Genomic DNA, 27,797 nt, shown 5'->3' on the forward strand with positions numbered 1-27,797 from the left:
GGCGGCGCGTCCCCGGCCCCGCTCGCTGACGCGCGCCCCCGGCGCGGCGGGCGCGCCCCCGCCGCTATAACTGGCGTGCATGGAGTCGGGGCCGGCGCAGAGGAGCGGGCGGGCGATGGGAGCCGCCGCTCCGGCGGGGTAAAAGAGGGGCGGAGACGGGGGCGCCCCCGGGGCCCGGCCCGCCCGGGGCTCGCCGCGGGCCCGCACAGATGCTGGTGCACAGCTACCCGGGCATGGTGAGTGCGGGACGGGGCCGCCACCGGGGCTGGGGTTGGGAGCCGGGGCCGGGGGTGGGGGTCCGCACCCGACGGGGGGGGTCGGCGCCGGCCTCACCGCCGCTGTCTCCGCCGCCGCAGGACCGCGCCGAGGGGCTCCCCGGGGCACCGGCCGGGGCCCGCCTGCCGCAGCTCCCCGCTCTCAACCAAGCTCCCTACGGCTCGGCTCCGCCGCTCTGCCACACGCCCGCCGCCGACTTCCAGCCGCCCTATTTCCCCCCGCCGTACCCGCAGCCGCCGCTGCCCTACCCGCAGGGCCAGGAGCCCGGCTACCCGCACCTCGCCGACCCCTACGCGGCTCTCAGCCCCCTGCACCAGCACCAGCAGCCCGCCTGGCCCCCCCAGCGCTCCCGGCAGGACGACGCCGGGCTGCTGGCTCAGACCCACCGGGCCCTGGGGCTCGACCCCCGCCGCGAGTACCCCGCCGTGCCCCGCCTGCTCCACGGCCTCCCCGACGGCGGCCACGGCCTCCCCGACGGCCCGCTGGGCCTCCACGGCCTCGGCCACCACGGCCTCGAGGACATCCAGGTACCGGGGCGACCGGGGGAAGGTCGGGCTCGGGGGGGGGGGGGGGAGGCCGGGGTGGTTTGGGGTGAGGGGGGGCGCGGGGTGCTTTGGGGTGCCGCGGGGCGTTCGTCCCCCCGGGGCGCCCCGTTACCGGGAAGGGGCGGCCACCGGGACGCCGCGATGGAGGGGCTGAGGCCGCGGCTCCGCTCCGCTCCCGGGGCCGCCCGTCCGTGTCCCAGCGGTTCCTGCTCGCCGCCGGCACCGGGAGCACCGGGCCCCGCCGCTCTCCCCCGGCTGACGGCTCTGGCTTTGGTGCTTTCAGGCCGTGGACGACGGCGGCATGAACCTGCTCGATCAGTCCGTGATCAAGAAAGGTAAGAGCGCGGCGGCACCGCGGGACGCGGCCCCCGGGCCCGGCTCCTGCCCTCGGGGCTCCCCCACGTCGGGTTTTTTTTTTTCCCACGGGTCGGTGCCGAGCGGGGCTCAGCCGGGACCGGGCAGCTCCCGGGCGGCGAGGAACGGGCGCGGGGTCCCTGCCGTGTGCCCGGCTCCGGTGCCGCTCGGAGCCTCGGCGGGGGCGAAACGAAAGCGGCGGGGCCCGGCGGGTGGCTCTGTCCGTTTGTCCGGGACCAGCCGCGCTCCGTCGGGCCGAACCGGGCCCGCTGCTCCTTCCCGGTACCGGGGGACCGAGGGGCTCGGCCGGGCGGCCCCGGCTACGGGAGAGCCCCGGGGGGCCGCGGGTGGTTGGCGGGGGAAGCCCCGGGGCCGCCCCGGCGGGGCTCGACGGCAGCTCCCGGGCTCGGCGCCCCGGGGCCGCGCAGCGCGGGCACGGCGCAGCGGGGCTCGGCCCGGGAGGGACAAAACGGGGCCGAGGATGGTTTTGTGCTGCCGAGGCTCCGGGACCGGAGCGGGGAAGCGAAGCCGCGGGCAGGGCCCCCCCGGTGCCAGCCTCCCCGAATTTATCGCCGCTTCTCCCCGACGTGTTCCGCAGCCCCTACGCTTCCACGCGAAGCCCCGCGCTGGGAACCAGCTCCCCTCCACCAAATATATTTTATAAGCTCTTCTCCGCCCAATATATTTTATTTTCTAACAAAAATTCCGTCGGGGCGTTGTTGGGAGCGGGAGGGGGACACGAGCGATTTGTGCGGCAAGCGAAACGGGCAGGGCAAATAAGTGGTGCAAAGCAATCGGGAGCCGCTCTCGGGGATTTTTTTTACAAAATTAGGGGGGTGGAAGGGACGGGTTCAGCGGCTGCCCCCCCGCTCAGGACCCGACCACGGGCGGGCAAACGGAGCCGCAGCCGCTCGCCCCGGTGCGGTGCGGGGTCGCCGGGTGCCGGGGGCGAGTGGCCCGGGGTAGGGAGAGCCGGCCCGGCTCGGCTCGGCTCGGCTCGGGGACGTTTTCCCTTGCCCGGTGCCTGCTGATTCCCCGGGACCGGCCTGGGACGGGGGGAGAAGCGCTCCCGGTGCGTTCCGGCCCCGTTTCGGTGAGAATTGCCGGTCCGTGCGCCCGGCTCCATCACACGGCGTTTCGGCGGAGCGTTCAGGGCGGTAATTATTTGCGCTTTAATTAGAGCACACGAGAGGCATTTCATCAAATCTCCTCGCAGGAGGGATGGTCGCAACAAGCTGCAGCGTGCTCTGCCGTGCCGCCGGAGCGCTCGCCGGGCGGCTGCTTTTTGGGGTGCGGGCAGCATTAAATTCCCTTTTAGAAACGCGTTTCGGTGGGAGCCTTTGGCTGCGGGTCCGGGTGAAATTATAGTCTTGGTTTATTATAATTTTTTTTTTCCCCTCCGTTTTTCAAAACGTGCGATTAATTAGAAATTTTCCGTCTTTCGTCGGGAGGAATTGTTGTGGGAGAATCTGTTGTGGCAGATTTGTACCTAAAGGTCCTGTAGGCTCCCTCTTTCGAAACAAAAAACAACCAACCAAACAAACAAAAAGAAAATAGAAAATAGAAAATAACCCTGGCTGAAAAGCAGGGCGTTGTGGTACAAACCGTCTGCAGCCTCTGTGCCTACGGACACTTTGCCTTTCCCGGTCTTTTATTTCTTTTTTTTTTTTTTTTTTTTTTTTTTTAAATTAGTATTATTTTATTTTGCCTGCTGTGTTTGACTCAAAATATAAAGTGCGTTTTGGAGAACAATCAGATTTCGGCTGCAGCCTTGGGGCCATGTCCCGCCAGGGTTTCCCCGTCTCTCCCCGGGAGCTCAGAGCATCAAAAAGCGAATTATTTTTTGGGATCCCGGCTCCTTTTCCCCGCAGCCTCCAGCTGCGACCCCGGCGGAGTTGGGGAGGCGGCGGCGAGCGGGGGGGGTCCCGCAGCGGGGCGGCAGCGCGGGGCCCCCCGACCCGGTGCGGGGCAGCGCTGGGGCTGCCCGGGGCCGCATCCTGCGCCGGTGCCCGGGACCACGCTCCCCGGCTCCCCCGGAGCGAGCCCTTCCCGGCCTCCCCGTGCCTCCCCCGGCCGAAATTTCGATGTCTGCGCCCCCCCCCTTTCCCGGCCGGGCTGCTCTGGAAGCAATGTCCCGAAAACCGGAGTGCGGAGCCCGAAGGAAAGCTCGGGAATAACGGCAGCTGCAGCCGGGAGGGGGACAGGGAGGGGTCGGGAGTGGTGCTGAGCGCCTCGGGGCCCCCCCCAGGACCGGGGGTTTTGCTCCGTTTTCCAGGGCACCGCTGCGCGCAGGAGCCGTGCTCAGGAGCCGCGAACGCCGCTGCCCCGTGCTCGGAGCGGGAGGATTAATTAATCCTCAGCCTGATTTCTTTAATTTAATTTTGAGCTAAGAGCGGGGCCGTTTGGGCTGGCTGAGTCTGCCCCGAGCTGCGGCCTCGGGCACCGTGGCTGTCGGGAATTGCCCCCTGGGAAAAAAAAATAAATTAAAAAAATAAAATAAAATAAATCAAGGGCAAAGCCCAAGCCTCGCAGCCGGGCAGGCAGGGAGGGCAGTGGGCACCTCTCGGTACGCCTCTCCCCGTCCCAAGCTGGGGGAACGGTGGAAAAAAAGGACGTTTTATCATAAATTACGCTGAGATCTCAAATCCCGCAACCGGGGCTGCTTAATCCTTGAATTCCTCCCCGTACGGCCCTGGGACAGAAACCCGACCTAAAGCCGTGCGTGTGCAAACAGATAAATCTCGCCATAATGAGCTGCTGAGATGCTGTGGTCCCGCTTCAACGAAATGCCCCCCCCCCGCCTGCCCCCGGTCCCTGCAGCCCCTGTGGCAGTGCCCGTGGGCGAGCGGGGAGAGCTCGGTGCCCGGGGACCCGATTTGTGCCCCCTGGCCTCCTGCAGCGGGCAGGGGGCGCGGGGGGAGATCTGGCGACGCTGGCAGAAACCAAACGTGACCACTGGGCCAGGAGCCCCGCAGCGGGGGCTTCAGGATCCTAAAAAATATGGGATGAGCTGCCCCCAGGACTGGGACGGCAAACGGGAAACCCATAGTTTTGTTTGGGAATTAATTGGGTAAAATCCTGCACGGGGCGGCAGAGATTTTGTGATTATCTTTTGTGTACGCGTTTGTTTGTTCTCCCTCTTTTTAAAAAGTATTTCAGAAATGTTTTTCTGTTTTTTTTTTGTTTTTTTTTTTGGTGGGTGTTGGTTTGGTTTGGTTTTCCTTCCCCCCCTAAGCATTTATGTAAGACCAGGACTATACTAGGCTTGAAAACATTATAACGAGCTCGGAAAAAGTTTGGTCTGGGGCTGCGGCTGCTGCAGGCTCCGGCTGCTGGAGGCGTTTTCTGCTGCGTTCACCTGCTGCCCCTGTGGTTAGAGGCCCGGGCCAGCTGCTCACGTCCCGGTGCAAAATCCCACAGACAAACTGCAGCACAGGAGAACCCGCCCGCAAGCCCCCAGCCACCGCCGGAGCTCCTGGTGCGGCTTCTGCCCTGGTCTGAGAGAGCAGAGCGGGATTTTCCATTTATGAAATCAAGCATTACGCCATTGCGCTTCTTAGCGAAAAAAAAAAAAAAAAAAACCACAACCCCGCAGCTTGGTCATAAAATAAAGAGGGATTTCATCGCTTTGACATCCTTCCAGGCTCAGCAGAAGAGCCTCCTTTTGGGAAGGAAAATAAAAATCCCTCTCCCCAGCAGCAAAGCGCACCCGGGGTCCTGCTGGCGATGGTGCCAGCGCATGGAGGCTGGTGGTCCGGGGCGAGACGGGGCCCTGTGAGCAGTGGGAGCAGAGAAATCCCCAGGGCCCTGCACCCTGCTCGCAGGGAAGCTGCTCCCGGAGCACCACCAGAGCAGGGTGCAGCCAGCACGGGCGCGTGCGGGCACCCAGGGGTGCTGCCTGGCCGATGGGGACCCGGCTCCTCTGGCTTCTCTTTGAAGCAGCAGGGTTTGGCCGCCGCGCTCTCCCTCGTGTTTGTGACTCGTTTAAATTTCCATCCGAGGCTTTTTAGCTGCTCCGGAGTGGCAGTGCTAGCGTTTCTGCTCAGGAATGCGGACCTGTTTGGCTGGATGCTGGACGGACAGACGGAAAGCTATGCCTCGGAGTGCTCCGAGCCCACATTTAGAAATACTGCAAGAAGTGGCTGTCACTCCTAAAGAATGCAGCAGAGGAGGGAGACTAAGGCTGAGCTCCTTCGATCCACTCGCCACGGCATGCGAGAGCCAGGTTTTGAAGCCAGGTCTCGCCGTGGGGCTGCCGGAGGGATGGGGTCTGGCATGGGCTCGGGACTGGTGGGACCGATGCTGCTTCTCCTCCGCTTCGGTGTGGAGGAGAACTGAGCTGTAAGAAATGTCGCGTGAAGCCAGATGTGGCAGGGGGGGGAAAAAAAAAAAAAAACCTCCCCAAAGAACGATACTTGCAGCAGATTAGATAAACATCATTTCCTGCGATGAGAAAGGTAATAAATGAGGTCATCCTATAAAACACCTGGGGCTGCAAAGACTCGTCTTTTATAAGACTGTCCACAAAGCGTGGGTGGAGGTGCTTGGACGGCAGTCAGGCATACGGTGCTGAGCTCTCGGGCTTCTCTCGCTGAGCTGGCAGAGCTCTCCTGCTCGCCGCAGCTTTATCTGCTGGGGGAGTTGGCCTGAGTGGGAAAAGGGGCTCACCCGGGACAAGCCGGGGCTTGAAGGAGGCTTTGCTGCCTTCCTCAGCTCCGCTCGCAAAGGCTTTAAAGTTTCGACAAGCCCTTGCGCAGCCGGCGCGATGCGGTGCTCATCAAAACGCCGCCGCACCCCCAGACGCAGGCACTGCTCCCTTGCGCACACATGCGCGCGCTGCAGGAGCCCCAGCTAATCAAACAGAGAGACTTGAAAGAAAGTTTTCACTCTGAACTGCGGCCAGATCACCGTTCCTCCATTAAAATTATATTTTTAATGTCCCATAATTGCACCAGGATAAAACCAGGTGTGTGTTCATGCGAGATAACACGCTCGGGTACCGGTGAAGGCGCTGGGCTTTGTCTCAACCTTCCCGGTGCCTCCCAGGCATGCGTTATCTCCAAGTTTCATGTACCTTGTCATGACTTACTGTTTAATTAGATGCTTCTAAATGATTTTTTTTTTCTTTGTTAGAAGTAAAAAGCAGCTCTGAAAGGGTAGGTTCAGAAAAGCCAGCTTGGGTTGCTTTTTTGGCTTGTGGCTGGGGAGTCAAACCAACAGGAGCCGGACTCCAGGTGCGGTTTCCCCACGGGACGGCGCCGGGCTGGGCTGGCCCTGGAGGAGCGATTCCTGCACGCCTCGGCTGTGGGGGCTGTGGGATATTTTGGCAGCCCGGGTGCTTGCCTTGAGCTCGGGTGCCGCAGCCCCTGCTCGTCGGGGTGGGCAGGGCGCAGCCGCCGGGTGTGCTCGGGGGCCAAGGGGCCCTCGGGAGCCGGTGGCGCAGACAGTCACGCGTGAGCTGCTTGTGGGCAGGGACGCGGTCAGTCGCCAGCTGCTTCGCTGGGGAAAACTCGATGCCTCTGGGAAGGTCTTCCCTAGGGGCATTTTAGTGCAATATCAAGTTTTTTTCTGCTCCTCGCTCAAGTCACTGGTCCTGGCCAAGACCAAGGTGACCTCTTCCTGTGCTCTGGTTTGTGCCCAGCACCCCCTAAATATTGCAATCCAGCCCTTTCTGCTCATCTCACCCTGCAGATCTTCTCTTCCTGCCTGCTGTGCACGCTGCCTGAGGCCACAGCAGGGTATCCCCCTTGTTCCCCAGCAGCAAGAATTCAGGGGGGGCAGGCAAAGACCCCCCAGCACCCATTTTGGCTGCTGAGCTCAGCAGCTCCCATTCCCGTGGCCCTCCAGCTATGGTGCAGATGCCTCCAGCTCGCAACGTGCTCCAAAAAGCCACCGCCCGGGCGCTGCTTGGCCGGGAAGCCAGGCCCGGTGACGCACGCCCCACGAAGGAGGCGGCGCCGAGATCCTCGGTCTGCAGCCGGGGCTGTGCAGGAGGCACGCGCCTGGCCGGCACCCACGGGACACCGGCCCACGGGGCACGGTGGGACAGGCCCACGGTGGCACAAGCCCACGGGGATCAGCTCTGCGCCGCCAGCCGGGGACGTGCCCAGGGTCACGCCGCGACCACGGTGGAGCAGAGGCAGAGGCAGAGGCAGCCCATTCCTCCCTGTTTAGTAATGTTCCGAGATATGTGATCTCAGGAAAAAAAATGCACGCAATCTGTCTTAATTAGTTAAAGAGCCTAAACGAGGTTCTCTGAAGTCCCAGACTAGTGCCGTAACCACTAAATCATCCCACCCTTTCCTGTGTGATCCTAGGGAATTACTCATTCTTGCTGTCCTTCCATTTGTTTGTTTATTTTAATTCTTAATGGAGGAACTAATTAGCAAGTGTGGATATAATGCTTGGAGCTGCTGCATGCTCGGCTCTCGGCTCCGTGCCCTGTTCCATGCTCAGTTCTGCCCCGTCCAGGTATCGCCTTTGGTTCAGAGAGAGGTTAAGTGTTGGGGCTTACAGGAGAAGAGCAGAGAAGCAGTAGGGAATGAGGAAGAATTGCTAGAAATGATCCCAAAACACCCTCAATCAAATACAGCAGCGTTCAGTTGTGCCAGCGGCTCCGGAGCTGGACGAGGGGAGCAGCGTGCGGGTTCACCTTCCCCAGCTCCCACAGTGTCCGCGGTGCGTGCTTGGGATTCCAGCGGGGCCGAGGCTCCCCGCCCTCTATCTCAGGCATTTATCTGGCATCAGTCACCCGAGTGCCGAGGCGCCAGGCAGCGAGGGGTCGGGTCAGGCCCTGTTCCCTCCGGACTGGTCGGACGGGAGCCGTGTCCCCGGCAGTGTCCCCGGCGAGGCGGCTGCGTGGGGACGGCGCATCCCTGGAGCGCGCACTGGGACAGGCTGAAGTCTTGGGGTTGACGGGGCGCGAGCGGGGGATCTGAGCAAAGGTGTCCAGGTTGCTCCAAGCACCCAGCTCAAGCAGAAGATCCAGGCTTGCAAGGCGTTGGGGCAATCGTTGGAGACACATCAGAGGGTTTGCAGACACCGTAAGGCTGCACCGCAGTAGCCTGGGTATGGATGTGTGCCGTCCCAATGGCCAGCTCGATTCCTCCTGCTGCCGTTTCTGTGGCTGGCCGGAGCTGTTTTCCCTTTAGGAGGATTCTGGTGTTGCTCCTTCCCCCGGGTCTCCCTGGCACCGCCGCAGCCCCCGTGCTGCTGCAGAAGGTTCTTGACACGCGCGTCCCCACGCCGCGTCCTGGCACCCGGGAGCGGGGTTGCTGCAGTGCGGCCACCTGGCCCGACCCGCCACCAGTGCATGGCTTTACAGCCCCAGGGCATCCCTGAGCAGGGCGGGTAAAAGCAGCTTCACTGCGACGCCAAGAAGTGGTGTCTCCCCCAAGAGCTCTCCCCAGGCGAGCCGGTGACTCCAAAAGGGCAGGTGAACTGACCTATGTGCGCTGCTGCGGTCTGGGAATCGAACAGAAACCTCCCCAAATGCTCCGCGGATTGGCAGCGAGTTCCGTGTGAGAAGTATTTTTCTATTATTATTCGTGTCTAATCTTTGCTGAAGGGTCTTATGCCCCTCGATAATCTAAATACATTTTAACAAATTGATAGCAACATTACCATGGCTTACGCAGGATCCACCGCCGTTTGTAAGAGACACAGCATCTTTGTTCTCCCTTTTTAGATTATGTAGATCCAAGCCGCACAAATTCAGGCGCTCCTATAGGGAATACAGGGAAAACCTCTCAAGCATGTTACTGTAAAATGGATTATACTGTTTAAACACATAAAGATCCCATATACCGGTTGCCAAAATGTAATGGGAGTTTGTGCTGCTAAATGAATAAACCTGTGATGCCGAACGCTACGGGGCAGAGCGGTGCAGTGGGCGCAGGCAGGAGCGTTCGCTGCTGGGGCGACTTTGATGAGAAACTTTCCTTGTCGGCTGCATGGAGCCGTGCAGATTTCCAGTTCCTTTTACCTAAATCCTACAGCTCTCCAGCCTCCCGGTTCTTTTTCCTGCCTACCCGATACCTGTGTAATTTCCGTGATGTGAAATGCGCTTTTTCTATACGAAAAGAGGCAGAGTCTTAGATCTGTCCAGAGCAATTAATAATTGAACTGAATTTTAAATAGTTGTTATTATTCTTGCTCAGATGGGAAAGAGCTTAGCTGCAAATTCAGAAAAAAATACTGAATTGGGAGGGGAAGTGAAATAATCTGAATCCCTGCACTAACTTTTCACATCGTAAAGGCGGCAGGGAGAGGTGCAGCGGTGCAGGAGGGGTCGGGGCACAGCACTGCCAGAGCACTTCTGCTGGTGAATAGCAGAAAACAGGGGCAGAAAATATCTGCAAGTGAGCTTTGACTTTCAAAAGCAGCATCCAAATCCTTTTTCATTCATTTCTGTGAAGCTTTGGGCACTTGGATTTCATGAGTTAGGAGGACATTTTAATCTTTAATGCTGCTTCCTGAGGTTTTTGTCCAGGCTGCTTCCTCAGGTGCTCATTGAGGCTCCCCCGACAGCATGACGCAGTCCCTAAATCCAAGCCCAGCAGGGAAACTTGTGGCACTCCCAACAAACTGTGATCTGTTCCCAAATTCGTGAAAGATTCTGAACAAGCGCATCTGAGGTCGAGTTACGCCTAAATGGTAAAGCAGGGAAATGCAAGAGCTGGAATAATTAATTGTAAATCAGTTACTAATCCCCTCCCCAGTCCTGAAGGTGCTTTTGCAAAGGTGTGAATAATTTTGGTTATTCTGTGGATTGGTTGTTTCTTTAAAGACACATAACCAGGTACTGTCTTTAATGGGGATGCTGAACCAGCCCCAGGGAGGCTGAACCTCCTCAATCCGGCCTGAAACTCCCCAGAAACAGACAAGTGCCCGGTGAGACACAGCAGGCACTTCAGCGGCTGTAACAGAGAGAAAAATCGCAGTTAATATCACACGGCACCTTAAAATTTAGTTCATAACTTAATGTATTGATTTGCATTGGAAACAAAATGTTAAGTGGGGGAGCTTTGCATAGGCATGGGACCTCTCCTGATTACCTTTCTCGTGGGAATGGTTTGGGGCTGCTGACTTGCACCTCTGCTCCCTCACCTCTCGAGGGTCCCAGACCCATTTCCCTATCGGGGCTCAGCAATCTGCAAAGCCCCGAGATAAAAAAAACAAGATTCTTTCCATCCTTCCATTTGAAAAGGCCTTTGAGCCGATTACAGCGTTTCCTAGAGAGGCTCCCTTTGACATGGGGACTCGATTCAGGTTGTGCATTCAAGATAAAGAAAATACCTGTATAATCCCCTCTGGGAAGAAAGGATAATTACAGACTGCGGGGTTGAAATATAGCTGATGGCACTGACCTCCTTCCCCGGACCATCAATAAATACCTCTGCGCTGAAGCACCAGGAAATGGAAGAAGCTGAACTCTGCAGCACCTCCTCGCTGAAACAGGGCTTTTAAAGCCACGGCAGGAGCAGTCGCCTCTGGCTCACACCCACATGCAGCCGCTTCTTTATATATGTATCTCGGTCGTATAATTTACATCAGAGACATTCAAACGAAGGCTAGATTAGTTCGCTGAACGCTCTTCCTGAAAGACGGCGCTAACCCCGTGCCTTTTCTGAAGCACCTTTCATCAGGGGCTGCCCACCAGCACAGCTTCCCAGCCAGCCGAGGCTTCCCCACACCGCGTGGAGCCGGGCAGAGCCGCAGGCACCGAAATCTGGGCTCAGCCCTCGGTGCCATCCCCGGGCACCGATGCCCGTGGCTCGCCTGCTGCCAGCGAGAGGCAGGGAGGCAAAACATCAGCAGCTGCAATGAGGAGCAGCCAAAATTGGTTCGTGTGGTCCTGGCGTCCCTGGCACGGAGCTGCCCTGCAGTGCCGAGATGCTTTTGGGGTGGCTGGAGATGTGAAATTGAGTTACAAGGTGGGCTCCCGGGGGGTTACCTGATAGCGCTTTAAAATGCGATCTAAGCTCCAGCACGCTCCCGCTTTTAAAAGAGGTGTTGCAACAAAAGCGCCAGCATCCAGGGATTCGGGAGGAGGATTTACCTGTAATGCACCCAGGGAAGGAAGAAAACAGCCTTGTCAGACGGCAGCGATTTGCATGTTCCCTCTGGACTTGTTTTTCCCCTCGCAGCACCCCGAGCTTCGGCTGGAAATGGAACCGGGCAAATAATAGCACGAAAAGCAATTTGATTTCCAAGCGCCACAAATTTTCCTGCTTACAAATTATTTCGCAAGCAGGCAGCACATTTCTCAAATGGAAATGAGTCAGTATTTCATCTTTTTTTTTTTTTTTTGTAGGTGAAATCTCTTTTCCCTTAAAACAAAAAAGCTGGCGGGGCGCAGTCAGCATCGGTGTAGGGGCACGGAGCAGCCACGGGGCTGGTGATGTCCCCATGGGCAGAGACCCTGCATGGGGTGGCAAGGGGCTAGCAGCAGGTAAAAGTGGCTGTTTTCAGGAGTCGGGAGGTAGTTTCAGACAGCTTGTGAATACGGACAGGAAGGAGAGGGGCGAGCAGGCAGCCGAGCATGAGGCTGCAGGTCCGGCTGTGCTGAAACTCCCCAGGGAAAGGCAGGGAATTCCGGCTCCTTGGATAAAAGCCCCTGAAGAGCGTGCTGCTTTCGCTCCTTCTTCTTTGTACCTGGAACGTGAAAGCCTCAGGACCCACCTCTGCAAACCAGACCGAAACTGTCAGAAAATTCCTCCCAGGACACCTCGGCCGGAGCTGGAAGGCGCCAGGCTCCTTCCCACCCAGCAGCTTCACAGCAGGGCGCTCACCAGGCCCCCGGTGCCTCTCCCCTTGCACCCCGCTGCCCAGTGCCTCCAGAGAAGCAAGGTCTGGCCCCCCGTTACATCCCTGGAGCTGCTGGGCCTTGTGTCAGAGGGTTTGCCTCCCTACTCCAAGAGGCATCACCACGTCCTGTGCTCCGGCACCGGACCAGCTCCTGCTGGCTGCATTTCCCACCCAGGGGCTTCTCGTCGGGAGGAATCCTTCATCCAGGGATCACTTGGCCAGCGTTAATTGTGTATCCCAGCGTCCGTCCCAGGTAGATGTTGGTATCTCCTTTTTGCTGATGGAGACGGCGGAGCCCCAGCTGCGGAGGTGACCCGTGGGCGCCACAAAGAGACTCCTTGGCTGCAGCCTTCCTGGCCTCTGCTGGCTGCAGAGGAGGCTGGAGGACGAGTGCGCGGTGGCATCCAGCAAGAGAAGGGGCGAAGCCTTTGGTGTGCTTGGAAACCAGGAGCTATCCTGAAATCACCCTCTCTGAATCAGGAGTTTTCACGCCAGAGCAAGTTGAGCTGTGCGAGTTTCATCGCCGCTGCCTGCTACGCCCAAGGTGTGCTTAAAAGGCAAACTAGATCCGAGTCAGCACAAAAAAGCCTCTCCGAAAGGAGATCAGAAGCTGCTTGGGCTCAAAGGGAAGACAAAGCCGTGCCTACCCGCGGAGTTGCAGGAGGGCCGGTGCCACTCTGCGATGTGCACGCAACGCACAGCGAGTGGCACCTCCCCTGCAACCTGAAAGGAGGCAGCAAGACGGTGAGCCTCGTGGGAACGCTTCTTGTGGCCATCCACAGAAGAAATTAGGATCGTTTTCCTTCCCACGTTCGGCAAGAAGTTGTACACCTTTTATTGGCACTGGGACGTTCCCAACAGCTGACTTCAAAATGCAAGGGCACCGTGAGATAAGAGGATGCAGTGACAAATACAGCGTTATTTCAGGGCATTAAAGAGATTCTGGTGTTACGGAAGCAGGGGACATACCTAATCAGCTTTCTGTAGCTATTGCCCAACTTTTAGGAAGTGCTGTAAAGCCCGGATTGCTTATAAAAGCATTCCCACAGACCAGAAATGCGTGCATTCAGATCGTGCTCGTATGCCTGCTCTTTGGTAAATGATTTAACTTGTTCTGTGCCTCAGTTTTCCCCGGCTGCAGTAATTAGCCAGCTCAGCGAGGCACCGGGAGCGAGGCAATGACTCAAGCGGCAGGTCCTGTATCAGCGCTGGGCTGGGGATTAGCTGCGGGAAACTCTTTGAGGTCTTGGGGAAAGGGCCCTGTCAGAACAGCTGTGTTTCAAACTCAGTTTTTCCCTCCTGTTTGGATCCCCGGGATGCTCCTGCGCAGCCCAGCAGCATTTCCTTGCAGCCCTGTCGCTCCCCAGCCTGGCAGCAGTGTCCCTGGCACCAGGCGCTCACCGGGGCAAAGTGTGGTGCTGAGGCTTTGCTGGGGGAACCCAGCAGCTGAGTTCCCCTCTGCGTAAGGAGCTGAGGCTCAGCAGCAGGGGGCAAGACCATTCGGATTTGTTGGGTTAGAAGGAACAGCCCAAGTCCGAGCTAAGCAACACGCAGAGTAAAAACTCTCCCATGGAGAGCGGAGAGCCCTGTGGCTACAGGAAAGGGCGAGCAAAGCTTAGGGGGGCACAAGGCAGCAGCCCAGACTCAATGACCCAGGGGCTTTGGGGAGCAGAAGGATTTTTCCCCCCTTCTCCCATGCAGACACGTCCCTGTGGCTGTCCTGTAACTCACCCCTGGGACTAGGTTTCTTCCGCAGCATCCCCAGCTCCCTGGGCTACAACAACCCTCCTGGCAAGTCAGCAGCTCATTTTATCAAAAAACCAACGTATTCGAATGTTTTTTGTTGAAAACCAGCCTGCCAGCAGCCCCGCACGGCTGCTTGCCCTGCCACTGTCCCAGGTCCAGCTGTGCCTTCGCCACGAGGCCCCTGAGCAGAGGCCACCAGCACTGGGTCCAGCTCCCAGCTTTGGGCCCCCTGCCTCACCCTCCAGTCACCGGTGTGTCACCGGGCTGCAGAGCTCACGTGGAGCTGACAAGGCAGCTGATATTCCCATAACCAGGAAATAGCGATGATATGTCCTGCCCGTCACAGCTTCCTGGCGTGGGACAGGGTGGGCCCAGCTGCGCCCAAGCTGCCCCTTGGAGGGGGCCAAGTGCCTGGGCACCCCCGCGGATTGCGCACGAGCACCCAAGTCCTCCCTTGCTGGTCTGTGTGTGATGTGTGGGCCCATTCCTGTAGGACCGAGCAGCCTCTGGGGCACGTTTCTGTCCCAAATTCCATCCTCTGCAGCCGTGAGCCTGCCCGAGCCAGCAGCTGGTACCTGCCCGCCGTGGGGACCGGTCACACGCGGGGATGGGGAGCAGAGGGAAGGGCGATGTCCCTGGAGCCAAGGGCAGGAATCTCCGTGGCCCAGCCCCAGGAAACCTTAGAGGGGGCGTCCAGTGCGGTGACACCAACACGACATTTCTGCTCCCAGCTGTGCCGCCTGCAAAGCACCCGGGGGGCTCAGCTCCGTGCCTTGCCCTGTGACCCGGCTCGGACACGGCGGCACCGAGTGCTTCCCACCCGCATCCCGCCTGCGCGGTGCCCAGAAACAGTGGTGAGCACCCCTCCCTGCCCCAGCCGTGTCTGTCTTTGCACCGTAGCTTAGGTGATACCTCGGTGTGACGCTGTGCCAGGCACCCCAGGGTGCTGCCCGCAGGGCTCAGCCGCCCGCACGCACCCGCCGTGGGCTGGATGCGTCCCCTGCTCCTGCCCGCAGCCGCAGGACGCCGGGGCCGGCACGCTTGGGCGCTGCGCCGGGTGCTGCGCCTGCACCGGTCTCATGCTTCCTTCTTGTCTGCAGGCTGGCTCAGGTGCTCCGATCACCTGCTGCTTGCGGGAACGGGAAAGCAGCAACTGAAGATCGAGGGGGACTTTTGGTTTACTCAGATGACAAGAGAAAATTTTGGTTCCCCCCGAGCCAAGGAAACAAAGCTGTCAGGCTTTAATGGTAGCTTGTCTCCCTCCTGCAGCATGTTTATGGGCAAACAAGCTGCAGATCAGACCAGGCAAACAGCAGGTGAGGCCAAATAACAATAATTAATAATTAATGGCGAACGTGGCTATGTTTATTCTTGTTGTGTTGAGGCAACACTGTCTAATGGCTGAAGCACTGTTACAGGACTCAAGAGGCCGGGCTCGGTTTCCAGCACTGCCGCTAACGCCTGCGTGATGCTGGGCTGCCACCCACCCCGTTCCCCCTTGCCATTTGGTGTGCCGTGCTGCCGAGGGTGCCAGCTCTGTCCTTGTCCCATCCATGCATGCTCATGCCAAATGTGATGGGGCCGTGCTCTCCGCTTGGCCTCGAGGCAGAAGAGCGATGCCAATACTCACGGTCTGGTCCGGGCGCCTCGGTGCCAGTGCCCGCGGGGCTCCGTGGTGCACACAGCAAGGGCGGTGCGGCTGCTCGGGGCATCACCTGCACCACGGGGGGGCTCTGGGTTACGGCTCTCCAGGGGGATTTGTGTTTGACCATAGGGTCATCCCCAAAAAGGCCAGTACATTTCCAAAGTGTCGTGTCCCCATGCCATCGCCCTGCTGTGCACCGGCACCCATCCGTGCTGCCTGCACCCACCGCCCCGTCCCGTCCCCGCGGCCACCCCCTCGCAGCACGTGCCCGCTGTGCCACCTGGCTGATCTCCAGGCCAGTTTTCCGTAGGTTCGGGTGTTTGCTGCTGGCACCAGCGAGGTTTGCCTCCTTCCCCAGCTGCCGCATTTCATGGGCACGCGTGGTGAAGCATGAGCCCCTCTCCTGCATGACTGCTCGGTCCCTGGTGTGTGTCCGCAGGTCCCCGGCCATGCATGCAGGCTCGGATAACACCACTGCATGATTCCAGGCATGCACAAATGTGTGAGTGTATAAATGACGCAGAGCACTGCAGGCACTGATAAAACACGTGGCGCAGCAAGCAACCCGGGGGTCCCCAGGGGTCCGGTTGCAGGGTGGCCCCGCTGCAGCAGGAGCCACACGTGCTGGGCGCCTGGCCCTGCCGTGACACACGCCTTTGCAGTACTGCATGGATATTTGTAAAACATGCTCTGACTTTTTGTTTCAAGGGTAATTTAGAGACAAATATAACCTGTTCTGGGTCTGGGAGAGAAAACTTTGAAGTTGCTGCTTCCTGGAAATGTCTCTGGTTTCCTCCGTCACGTGGTGATGTTCCTGTGTTTGTTCTTCCCTTGACATCCCTCAGCCAGCCAGTCGTGGCACATGCCAGCACCGCAGTTACCGACTCCAGCACCTTGCCCTTCAGTCCCCTGACTTTGCCCAAGTTTCATGCTAGAGGGAACTTAACGTACCTTAGCTCATTTCCATTCATCTTTCAGCCCTAAAACATAAGCCATTTTTATGTACCATGTGCTGCTTTTTATTGCCACGCTAACAAGTTGTTGAGCTCTATTTACAATATGCTGATTGTAAGAGTCCACTAATAGGTCCAGCCTACGTTGCCTTCCCAATTAGTTTTCGGGTTTTCTGTTTCATTTTGGGCATGTGTATTTCCTTTATAAAACTTGCATCTCACCCTGGCATTCGTTGCTGCGTTACTTGAACGCGAGCTGTTCCATTACCAAGGCACCACAAGGAATGCCAGGGCTGAAATGATCTGGGGCGACGGCATTTGCAGTCCTCTTTGGATTCTTTGAAAAAACCTGCTTTTTTTCCAGAGTTAAATTGGTGATTAATTTCACAACATGAAAGCCAGAAGAGATTTGGCACAAGCGACAGCCGTAGTTTGAACCTATAAACCTTTACTGCGTCTCAGAACGTTTCTCACTGGGGTGACGTATGGGAAAACCGTGCCCGTTTCAGCCCGGTGTGATGCCAGGGCCCGGTGTGGTGCTGCGTTCACCACTGCCTGCCTAACTTCTTTGCTAAGCGACTGCTGTCCATTGAGCAAAAGGAAGTTTGTGCTGGATTAATTGTGTTTGATCATCTCAAGCTTCCTTTCAGCCCGGCATGATGAGAGTTTAGGGCTGCGGCTTGTTGCGGGGCTAATCCCAAAGCTGAAGCCTTTCCCCTGTTCCTACAGGCAGGCGTTTGCAGGCATGGCGCTCAGCCCTCCCGGCACAGCCCCGGCTTTCTGCAGGGCAGGAAGGTGGGAGCTGAGCCCTGCGGACGCAGGCTGGAGGGACGCAGACGGGGGCTTGTGCTCCACAGCAGCTTCCCAGGCCAGGAGAGAGGCACGTGCACTCCTGCAAAGGGCCAGTGCTTTGCTGCCACCCACACCAGGGGACACGGGGCAGCAGATGCAGCCCGATGCTGCGGGCAGACCTTAGTCTTCCAGGAGACCAACCCGAAACCCCGGGTTTAATTCCACTAGAGCTGGGAGGCGTGGGAAAGCAGGCGAGAGCAGAGCCTGGGCTTCTTCCATTCTTTTTCGTTTTTAGTTTGGTTTCATCGACCCCACCTCTCTTTTCCTTCATTGAAGAGAACACGAACCCGAGCTATCGCAGGCAGCCACGCTTACACCTCCGGCTAGCAGCGCTCGTGCTGGGTGCTAGAAAGCTGCCAGCAGCCACCGAGCTGCTTCGCGAGCTCCGGCACCTCAGCCCCCGTCTCCCCTTCTCTCCCCTCCTTGTCTCCCAGTGCCCATCCCCTCGAAGGCGAACGGCACCACCATCCCCACCCTGTCCATGAACAAAGACGGCCTGATCGGAGGGGTGACGAATCCCAACGAGGTCTTCTGCTCGGTGCCTGGCCGCCTCTCCCTGCTCAGCTCCACCTCCAAGTACAAGGTGACCGTCGGGGAGGTGCAGAGACGGCTCTCGCCCCCCGAGTGTCTCAACGCCTCCCTCCTCGGCGGGGTCCTGCGCAGGTAAGGGGCACGGCGCTCCCGGGAGCTCCCCAGCACGCTCCCTGCTGCGGGCAGGGGATGCCTCCAAAGCCAGCTCGGTGTCCTGCACCGGGTTTTACATCCCATGTTAGTGGAGAAGAAAAATTGCGGGTGTATGGCTTACCGAGAACAGGATTTTGTTGCTTTCCCTTCAAACCTAAAAGCTTAAAGTGGAATTACGGTTATTTTAACCTTAATTACATCATAATTATTTTTCCTCCTTTCTTTTCAGGGCAAAATCAAAAAATGGGGGTCGGTGTTTAAGGGAAAGGCTAGAGAAAATCGGACTAAATCTACCTGCAGGAAGGCGCAAAGCTGCGAACGTCACCCTGCTGACCTCGCTGGTGGAAGGTAAGAGTCTCTTCGCTCCCTCGTAAGACGGGAGTGCCGAAACTTCAACACCATTCATTTGCAGCTTTCCACAAACAAGAACACCTAAAACAAAGTATGCAGTGGCCACCACTAACTGCGACTGAAACTGGAAATATCCCTGTGGAAGTCTCCCTGCTGATTCAAACACGTCTGTCCTCTGAAACCGAGGCATTTCTGTCGGACCAGTCATAGCCCATTCTGGAAAAGGCACTCAGGACCTGAGCTCGGCAGAACATCAGAGCTGCAAGCTCCCTTTTGGCCCTGCCTAAATTTACCAGCCACTTCTGGGAACTAGTTTTGGTAAAACTTAGTCAAGATCACAGAAACCAAACACAAAAAGGCTTGAATAAAGCTGCTGAGGTTTCAGCCTGGCAGTTGTCCTGTAGCACCACGTGCCCTCTCAGGCCACAAAAATCGCATGCTGTCCCTGGGCAGCACCGACCTGTTCTGTTGGGGCTGCGCAGCACAGGTCCTTGCCTTGCGTCCCCTAAGAGATGCCCCATATGGGAGCCAGGCCCTCCTCTGCTGGCACAGCAGGGGACAAACAAGACACAGAGGAGATGCCACGCGGCTCCGGGGTCTTGCAGGTGAAGATAAAGTTTGTGGTGGCTGAGCTCAGCACATGGCATTAAGGGCTGAGAGCAGCTATAGGTGCTGTGCAGCTTGAGGTGTTCGGAGCCACCTGTTCGTTTGCTCCCCTCCTACTTTTCGCACTATGGAAATGATGATGATGTCGTCTTTGGAGAAAAGGGCACGGGACGCAAACAAATGCAGTGACAGCTACGACTCCCTTCCAGCTTCGGAATCCATTGTGTTCGAGCCCAGCGTGTTGGAGGCAGCTGCCTGCAGTTTCTGAATAGAAAATCATTTCCATTGTTGCCAGCAAATTAAATGACCCGCTTCATTAGGCGGAGGTTGTTACTGAGGGCAGTTGGTTTGTGCTGAATGAAAAGCTGATTTCCATTAAAAGAGAAGAAAGAAAAGAGTGAAAGAAAGAAAGGAAGGAAGAAATGTACATTTTGATTTCAGGTGGCTGCCGATGTTTTGGTTGCTGCTTACCAGCTCATAGTAAATAAAAGAGTGGTGCCATGTGTGCTTGACGGATATAATTTCCTCCTGCAAGTAAGTGTTATGGTACTGGGAGATGTTTCATGCAGAGGAAGGTGTCAGTGCTTTGTCATTACCCAGCACACAGAAACTGGCTAGTCCCTCTGTGCATCAGGCACTGCCTTCTCTTGGATGTTTGCTGCCTTGCTTTAATATTTTCTCCCCTCTGTTTTCCCAACGTCTGTTCATTTTAAAAAAATACTAGGTGGGTTTTTTGAGTGCTAATAATACACTTTTTGTTACACAGAAGACCCAAAACTGTTCGTATAGATGGGGGAGGGTGGGGGCTTGGGAATCCAGGGAGCACTACAAGGGCTGCACGCAGGTAGAAGTGCAGCTTCCTTTGGGAATTCTTCCCTTCTCTTGAGCATCTGCCCTATCAGGTAGCTCCAGCACAGGCCTGGATGGGCAGTAAGGCTGTATTTCAGCTTCAGAAGCATGCCCAAGTTCTCAGAAAGAGTCATGTGTTCAGGAAGGCTGCAGGTTCCTGTCTCCAAGCCCGCTTGTTCCCTCTGCTGAAGCCTCTGTAAGCCAGCATCTGAGTTGCCTTTAAAACTTTGAGCCATTCCCACACACTCATGGGAGGAAATAAAGCCAGGCCCTCGCCACGAGGTCATACAGTCCTTTTTTATTGTCACGATAGCTGTTTTTCAGCAGCCAGTATGGTTTGATTGTTTTCTAACATATGAACAACTGCAATTCCAATTCTCTAGGTTTACCTTATCCGTTGCTTCTTTGGAAGAAGAGAGAAAGTGGAAAGCATCAGCTCTATATAGAAAGCACAGACACTTTCCTTGTGACATGGCTTCACAGAGCCAGCTCTGGGAGCTGGGAAAGCTGTGGTAGGATCTAGGTTAATGTTATCAGGATGGATGGCCTAATACGTGTGAGCAGCAGGGGGCAAGTCAAATTAGCTCTGCCTGCCCGACCAGGATTTCGGGTGCTGGGCATGATCAATTGCCATCAGCTCTGATTACTTCCAGGGGGACGCCTGGAGATGGATCAATTTCATCAATGGGTGGGCATTTCCAGGGGGTGATGGATATGCTGCCTGCACGCCCAGCCCGAGGGCCCTGCTTGCTGTGGGAGGACGTAAACACCTTCCTTCGTCTCCTTCCGTCCTCACATCCCTGTTTTTTCTGGCAGTAACAGGGCTAAGGTTGCTTTGCACCCTCCAACCCGTGCCTAAAACTCTAGGACTAGTCTATGATTTGCTCAGTTTGGGGAGGCCAGCGGGAAATTTTGGAAGAAGTGGGGAGAGACAGATACAGCTAGGGAAGCAGCCAAGTCAGAACCACCTCTGCTGTTCTTTCTTTTGGAGGAGAGCAGCTTAGTGAGTCACACATCCTGACCCAACGCCCGCCACCACCTGCTTGATGCCTTTTAAATTATCAAAGGAAGGGACCGGCTTCTGTTTAGAGGTGGTGATGGTTCAGTCGGACCCATATGGACTCAGTGTTTTACAGATGGGTACAAGAAACTCTTAGTGGTGTCTCTGCACCAGCTCAAGAGCCAAAGGTGGAGAGAGCTCTTGGGTGGTGATTGAGAAAGGAGAGCACTGCTGTCCCGTGAGCCACGTCAGTGAAATGTCTGAAGCTGCTACAGAAAATGTTCCCTTTCACACAGGTGTTGACGCACCTTGTCAATCTGTCCTGCTTGTAGGTGAAGCCGTCCACCTGGCCCGGGATTTCGGCTATGTGTGCGAAACAGAGTTCCCAGCCAAAGCAGCGGCAGAGTACCTGTGCCGACAGCACTCCGACCCCACCGAGCTCCACACCAGGAAAAACATGCTCCTGGCTACCAAGTGAGTACTCACCCGACCACAGCGTGGCAGGTACACGCAGCCTGCAAGGGAGGGGCGGCGTTAGCCCCGAAACCTTCCTCTTCTGCCCCGAAAGCTTCCTTTTCTGGCCTCATAAACTGTGCACAGCCACACCTGAAGAACGTGCAGAAAGATGAATAATTAGCACGGATTGAAGGGCCTGCTCCTACATGGGAGAGGTTAACCTAACCCCAGGGAATGTTGTGGCACTGCTGTACGAGCCCCTTCGAAACAGCAGCTGCTGCACCAGCTCTGGCTGCACTCAGGGGCTTTCTGCAGGCTGGAGCAGAAAGCTGCTTGTGCGAGGAGCAGGAAAAGAAACCCCAAACACACCCAGCAGCAAACACCAAGCTTTCCAGCAGCATTTATAGTAACACAGACCTTTCTCTTTCAGGCAAATTTGTAAAGAGTTTGCAGACTTGATAGCCCAGGACCGCTCACCGCTGGGGAACAGCCGCCCCTCCCTCATCTTAGAGCCAGGTGTCCAGAGCTGTTTGACTCATTTCAGCTTGATAACCCACGGCTTTGGGGGTCCTGCCATCTGTGCGGCGCTCACAGCCTTCCAGAACTACCTGGTGGAGTCCCTCAAGGGGCTGGATAAAATGTTCATGAACAGCACAGGGAACGGGCACACGGCTGGAGACTCCAAAGCATCAGAAAAGGAAGTGAAGCATCGGAAATAACGCGCTGACTCCCCAGCCTTCCCCGGGAGCAATAGGAAGGTTAAACGCTGCTCAGGGGGACGAAGACCCAGGGCAGAGTTTTTCTGAACTGCTACATTTGAACTCGGGCTGAAACTCGTAAAGCAAAGAGAAGAGAGAAAAGATTTAAAGAATTTAAGACGAAGAAACCAACTCTAATGGACGTAGTGAGAATGAGAAAATAAGCCAGGTTGATGGCTTTTGGTTTTTGCCTTTTTTTTTTTTTTCCTTTAAATCGTGGATGCAGGAAGCCAAGTCATGTGCAATTTTTTTTTTTTTTTTGAAAGCCCATAACGAAATCCTGACACGCTCCAGGAATTTTTTCTAACTGAGAAGAGCGAGAAGAGGCCTCCTCAGTGCAAGAAGCAGAGGAACGAGCAGAAGAGGGCAGGGAGTTGGGTCGCTGGCTGTACCTGGATTTATCAGCTGGTTTCAACAGGCAAACACAGAGGAAACCTTCCTATTTCCCCACCAACCCTAAAGCCAGGCCAGGAGAAAATTGCCAGCAGAACTGCTTTGGATTTGAAGCAGTTTCAGACTTCGTTTACAGTTTTCAGACAGACTCCACGTGTGTTTCCCAGGGCCGTGGAGCCCTGAGCTGTGCCACGAGGGGAGGAACAAACCTCACCCCAGTCCTTCCCAGGGCAGGAACCGACCGCGGAGAGCTTCCAACTGCTACTGCAGGGGATAAAGCAGGTTAAGTCATACCCGGGACTTATTACAACGCCACAACCTACAGATAACAGCACAGAAGTTTCTAAAATTAATAATAATAATAATAATAATAAATAAAGCACAAGGAGCAGAACTTGAACCAGGCCAAACCGAACTGTTCTAAATCTGTATATATTTATTTATGTGTAATTAAATCTGAAAGTTTTAAGATGTCCAGTGCAAGTTATTTATATCGAATTGAATCTTTTTTTTTTGTTTTGTTTTATTTTGTTTTGTTTTTGAAAGATGAAAGTCTCTGGTTTTTCTGCCATTAGAAATGGGAATGAAGTTTTGGATACACAAAACTGTAGCATGGACAAGATAGGCTGTGATAATAATGACTATAGAAGTTCTGCAGGATTTTGTACTTGCTGTTGTTTCTCTTAATGCTGCAATAGATGTACAACACCCACACCACAATGTCATTCTCATTATCTTAATAAACCTCTTTTTATTTGAAGAAAGCACCTCCATCGTCTTTGTGAACAAGGATCCTTCTGCCTCTGTGGTTGTACTTGATATTTCTTAAATCTACAAAACTATTTCCTTCAGCTCCATGGCTGATATTTGACTGATCTGTGCAGTCAACAAATAGAAAGTTCAGAGAATGGCAGGAGCTGGCGTTCATGCCCTGACCTCACAAGTCACAGCAGCTGAGCAGGCCGGTGCCTCTGGTAGTGCTGGAGATGAGCAGTGAAACGATGAGTTTGCAGATGTTTCAGAACTACTCGGAATAGTCAAATCTAAACCTGTCTGCAGAAGGGCCTCATAGTATCAAGAAAGTGAGTGATAAATTAGAAGATAAAATAACCCTCCTAATCTGTATGCAATCAAGCTCTCTAAATTAGCTTCTACGTTTGTTGCGTTATTATGTGCAGGACTGCAAAAACAGCCACCTCATATACTCACAGTAGGCTAAAAATACAAATAAAATGAGGGGAACTGTTAGAAAAGGTTTACTAAGCCAGGAAATGGATAGTGCATCGCATACCTGTGCTTGCACAGTATTCCTCTGTCTCGAATGCCACTCACAGATCTGGCCAGCCCAACTGGTAAAGCCATGGAGAAAAGCAGCCAGGGCGATCGCAGATGGGAACGGACTCCTGCGGGAGGAAAGAGCAAATCAAATCGGTCAGAGCTGTGCTGCTTATAGAGGACAAGAGCAGTATGGGACAGGCATGGCTACATAAAACTAGAGACAAGACACAAATGAAACAGGCAGCTGGCTTAAATAAATGAGCAGAAGACAAGCAAGCAGCCGTGGCAATCCATGGAAGCAGACGTGTAAATGGCATTTGACAAAACGGAAGATGGGTGGTCTTAGAAGAAGAGATGATAATAGAGAAATAACCAAATGGTCCTAAAGGGCAGGCTTCCAGAGGGACCTTCCTTTCAGCAAAGCGTGAAAGGAAACATTTAATGTACTAATATAATTTGTGGAGATGGCTCAGAGTCAGAAGCTTGCATCTAAATACTCCTTTCAAAAACTTAAGGATGCACGTAAATTGGGAATCAGATTGGAAACGTCCCTTGGTATGAAGCTTATAAAAACAAAGACCTAAATGACGGGCTCTGCAGGTTTGGTTTTGCTCTGGACCTTCCCAAAGGAAGAGCCAAAGAACAGGCAGGAGCCAGGGAGCAGAATGGAAATACTAGAGACACATTAGAGGCTTGTCTACACTTCAAAGCTCTTTTGGCTGATGCAGGGTGTGAGCCAAAAGCACAAAAGCTATTCCTATATAAAATTATTCCAAAATAGGAGTGGCCTGTTCTGCATCATAACCCATTTTAAACGTGGATTACGATAAAGGAGAACAAGGTGCTTTTGTGCTAGAATACAGGTTTCCCTGCATGGAGCTACTTAGCATAACTATCCTGAAATAATTCAATTTGTAGGCATCCTGTGGTGCGTGGTATCAGCACAAACTGCAGTCCAATACATGATGAAAGTGTATGTGTGCACTGTAATATACAGGAGTGAAATGTTTCATAATGTAATCATGTTATGAAAACCTGACTTGGTTAGGGCACTCTTTAAATATCAAGTAATTCTTAGACATAGCAGTGATGAGCAATACAGACAGAGAATCAGGATATGCCTAAGGTAATTACATACCATGTCCATCGGGTGGAAAAAATACCTCCCTCCTCATTTTCCTCTTTGGGTTCTGCAAGTCTTCTGAATGTTTTATGAGGTGTTTAACAGTCTGGTGCCTGAAAGGCCGGGATGCCACCAATTACCTTGTAATTGTGAGGAAGTTTGATGATTTGGATTCACTTGGTGATTCTGCCACAGATGCTCAAGACTGACAGTGGAGACGTGTCATGTGAGGTCACCTTTCTGAAGGTATTGAGGCTTCCACTTCCCCAAAAGAATAGAAATTTTGGACTTTTTATGCCCACAGAGACACCTGAGAAGAGCGTAACTTTTAGAGGTTGTGCCAGTCCAATTTCTGTTTGTAAAATGTTAGTGCTGGAGTTCCCCTCCTGGGGACACTGTCAAACAAAGCCATCCCCTGGCGTGTTCTTTGCCTTTCCATCCTAAAAGAGAGAAAGGCTTTTTACACAATTCAGGGCTCCACCCTGGTATAAATTCCCACACTGATTACAAATATCATCGTGGGAAAAGACGTAGGATTATGTCAAGGAGTAAAAATAGATTCAGGCTCATGGTTTCTACCCTCATTATAGAACACTGTGGAATTTCAATCCTAAAGGGGAATTGAAAAAAAGATTATTTTGAATTAATTTTGAATGGATGACAAGTCCAGGAAAACCACATGACAATCCTTGACAAGTGAAAAAGAGAGAGAACATTTACAAAAACTCTTCATTCCCTACTAGTCAGCTATCCCAAGGGTAAACTGAGGTTAACACTGAACTGTGACTCTATACTGTATCATTAACGTAAACAAGCAGAAGTTGTGTGTTGGCATTCTGCATGGCTTTGGACAGGCTAAATTACCTTCAAGCAGGCTACCTTAAAAGCAACATAATAATAATAGCTCTCCATACTAAAACAACACAATAAACAGATTTTGCTGACCTGTAGTTAATGCATTCTTTCATATATGAGAGAGTCCATTAAATTCTGAGCTTTACGTATAAAGTCCAAGGATCCACACAGCGAGCAAGGGAAGATTTTCCTATGAGTGCAATTGAATCGAGACATCCAAAATGAGAATGTTTTCAAATCAGGTAGTAAAACAAATGTTATCTGCAAGGGAGACAAAGTGCTCGCTTTAGAGATTATTGATTTAGCAGCCTAGACAATGTTGTGCGCAGCATACCACTATTGCTTTAATTATCCTAACAGACTTCAGGAGAAACAGTCTAAGCCCAGTGATTACACAGAATCCAAACATGCTGAGCCAGAAGGTATCATTTTGGTCTTCCTGCCTGACCTCCTTCGTAGTGCAAAGAATTCCCACTGTGGCCACCTGAGCATCACTGCATTTTCAGTAGGATATCATAAATAGCAATAATAATTCCAGACATTGAATGCACACCCAAGCTTTGACCCCATAATCGCCGTGCTGAAGCATCCCAGTAACCTCTCTCAGAAGCAGGCAGGGAAAATGAAGAGAGCGTTATTGTGGATGGCTCCTCCGTATGCTTTATCCTGACACCTTCAGGTGCTTCCTATTTGATTCTTCCCAGCAAAGAAAAGGTTGAAATTATATCCTGAAACTCAGAAGTATTTCCCTTAAGGATAGCTTCATTTTAGTAGCAAAGGTTATAGCCCAAGATTTGTTAAATGAAGACAACTCAGCTTTTTTAAGGTGTGAAATGAATTCAGAGAAAGATCAAGCTACTGTTCCAAGTTCAGAAGATCTGCAGCACATTGAGCTGTGTCTGGATGCTAGTCTTCTCACCTGATGATTGGACTGACAGTGCACAAGCGTTTTGGGTTCACCTCCTGAGGTTTTCCACTATGCAGAGCCTGAAATTGGTTAAAGAATCCCCACAAGGCAGCATTTTCTTGGCATGACTCCATTCCTGAATGACCTGCACTCGACATAAAAGATAATAAGTTACCATCCTCCTCTGTCTGCGTTCAAGTTTTCTTGTATTCTGTGTGGCTCTATCTTATCTCACCGAATAGATAAGCTTCTGCTAATTCTGCAATGGCGTCTTGGTTTTATTTATTCTCAAGTACATCCTGTAAGAAGCAAGCCATGTTCTTCCACAGGCGAACTTGAACACTGTTACAGGCCTGGTCAAAGTGGATCCATGGAGGGGTTTTTCGTTTTTATTTTTTGACGCTGTTGTTTTTGTTTGTTTTTTACTGGATGAGCTTCAGACCATCAGTGGCTGAAATACTATATGCTCTTATTCTGTATTTCACAAGAATTTCATCAGACCTTGGAGATCCCACTCATTCTTAAAGCTACGTGGAACTGTAAAGAGAGGATTTCTCTATTTCCCAAGCAGGTTGCATCGTGCAGGCACACTTCTTTTCTCCCAGCTTTACATCTCAGCACGCAGTAAATATTTTCAAAAAGGAGCATCTCCTATGAAACCATTTCATTCAAACTCACACAACCAGCATACCTGGCTCCTTATGTTTCAGGAGGGTTACATTTGTGCTCCAGTAGTACCTTGCTGTCCCACCAGAAATTAAATCCACGTTATATTAAACCCTGTAAAAAGGGATCTTACCCCAAAATTTCCTTTGTCACCTTGCCTACTGAAAGAGAGAGGGTTACCTGCATCTTACAGAACAGGGACCTGACGTGCAGTTAAAGTGATTTGCAGAGGGATACACAGGGAGCCTGGGGTAAAGCTGGGATCCAAACTCAGATAATTCAAGTCTAGCATTGTAATGACAAAAACAACATTTCAACGGTGGTTCAAAGATAGACTTTACATTTCTTATTTTATTTCCAATTATATTTTAAAAGCCTCCTTTAAGAATCCCCATTCTACTTTGCTGTCTGTTGGCTCATGGCAAAAACAAAGGCAGAAAAGCATTCCAGCTAGGGAGGCAATACATATCAAATGTTCCCGTGCTGCAGGTGCTATAGGCGCTGCCGAGGAGGCTAGTGGAAAGGCCAGTTTGCTTAGTTCGGACAACGAAAACAGCCTCTCTTACTCCCTCCTTGTAATGTGCTGCTGCTTTGAATCTTAAATGGATCCTGGCACCACAGGGAATTGCTTCCGTCCAGGCCTCCCACTCCTGACCCATTTTCATTTCATTTCCTCCCCCCCAGCCTCGTC

At 53.9% G+C, this 27,797-nt stretch overlaps 1 protein-coding gene across 2 annotated transcripts; it reads left to right on the plus strand.

Annotated features, from left to right (window-relative positions):
- Positions 1-78: 78 nt before the first annotated feature.
- Positions 79-21,877, plus strand: TFAP2E (transcription factor AP-2 epsilon). Of its 2 annotated transcripts, XM_040534956.1 has the most exons (8): positions 79-236; positions 357-803; positions 1,105-1,156; positions 14,831-15,046; positions 17,615-17,843; positions 18,094-18,212; positions 21,003-21,144; positions 21,557-21,877. In XM_040534956.1, the coding sequence occupies exons 1-8, from the start codon at positions 210-212 to the stop codon at positions 21,843-21,845; spliced, it is 1,521 nt and encodes a 506-aa protein (XP_040390890.1). In that variant the 5' UTR covers positions 79-209; the 3' UTR covers positions 21,846-21,877. The 2 variants fall into 2 exon arrangements, with proteins under 2 accessions (XP_040390890.1, XP_040390891.1); XM_040534957.1 differs by lacking the exon at positions 14,831-15,046.
- The last annotated feature ends 5,920 nt before the right edge of the window (positions 21,878-27,797 follow it).

The sequence above is a fragment of the Cygnus olor genome, chromosome 23, assembly GCF_009769625.2.
Source record: "Cygnus olor isolate bCygOlo1 chromosome 23, bCygOlo1.pri.v2, whole genome shotgun sequence".
NCBI classification, from domain to species: Eukaryota; Metazoa; Chordata; class Aves; order Anseriformes; family Anatidae; genus Cygnus; species Cygnus olor.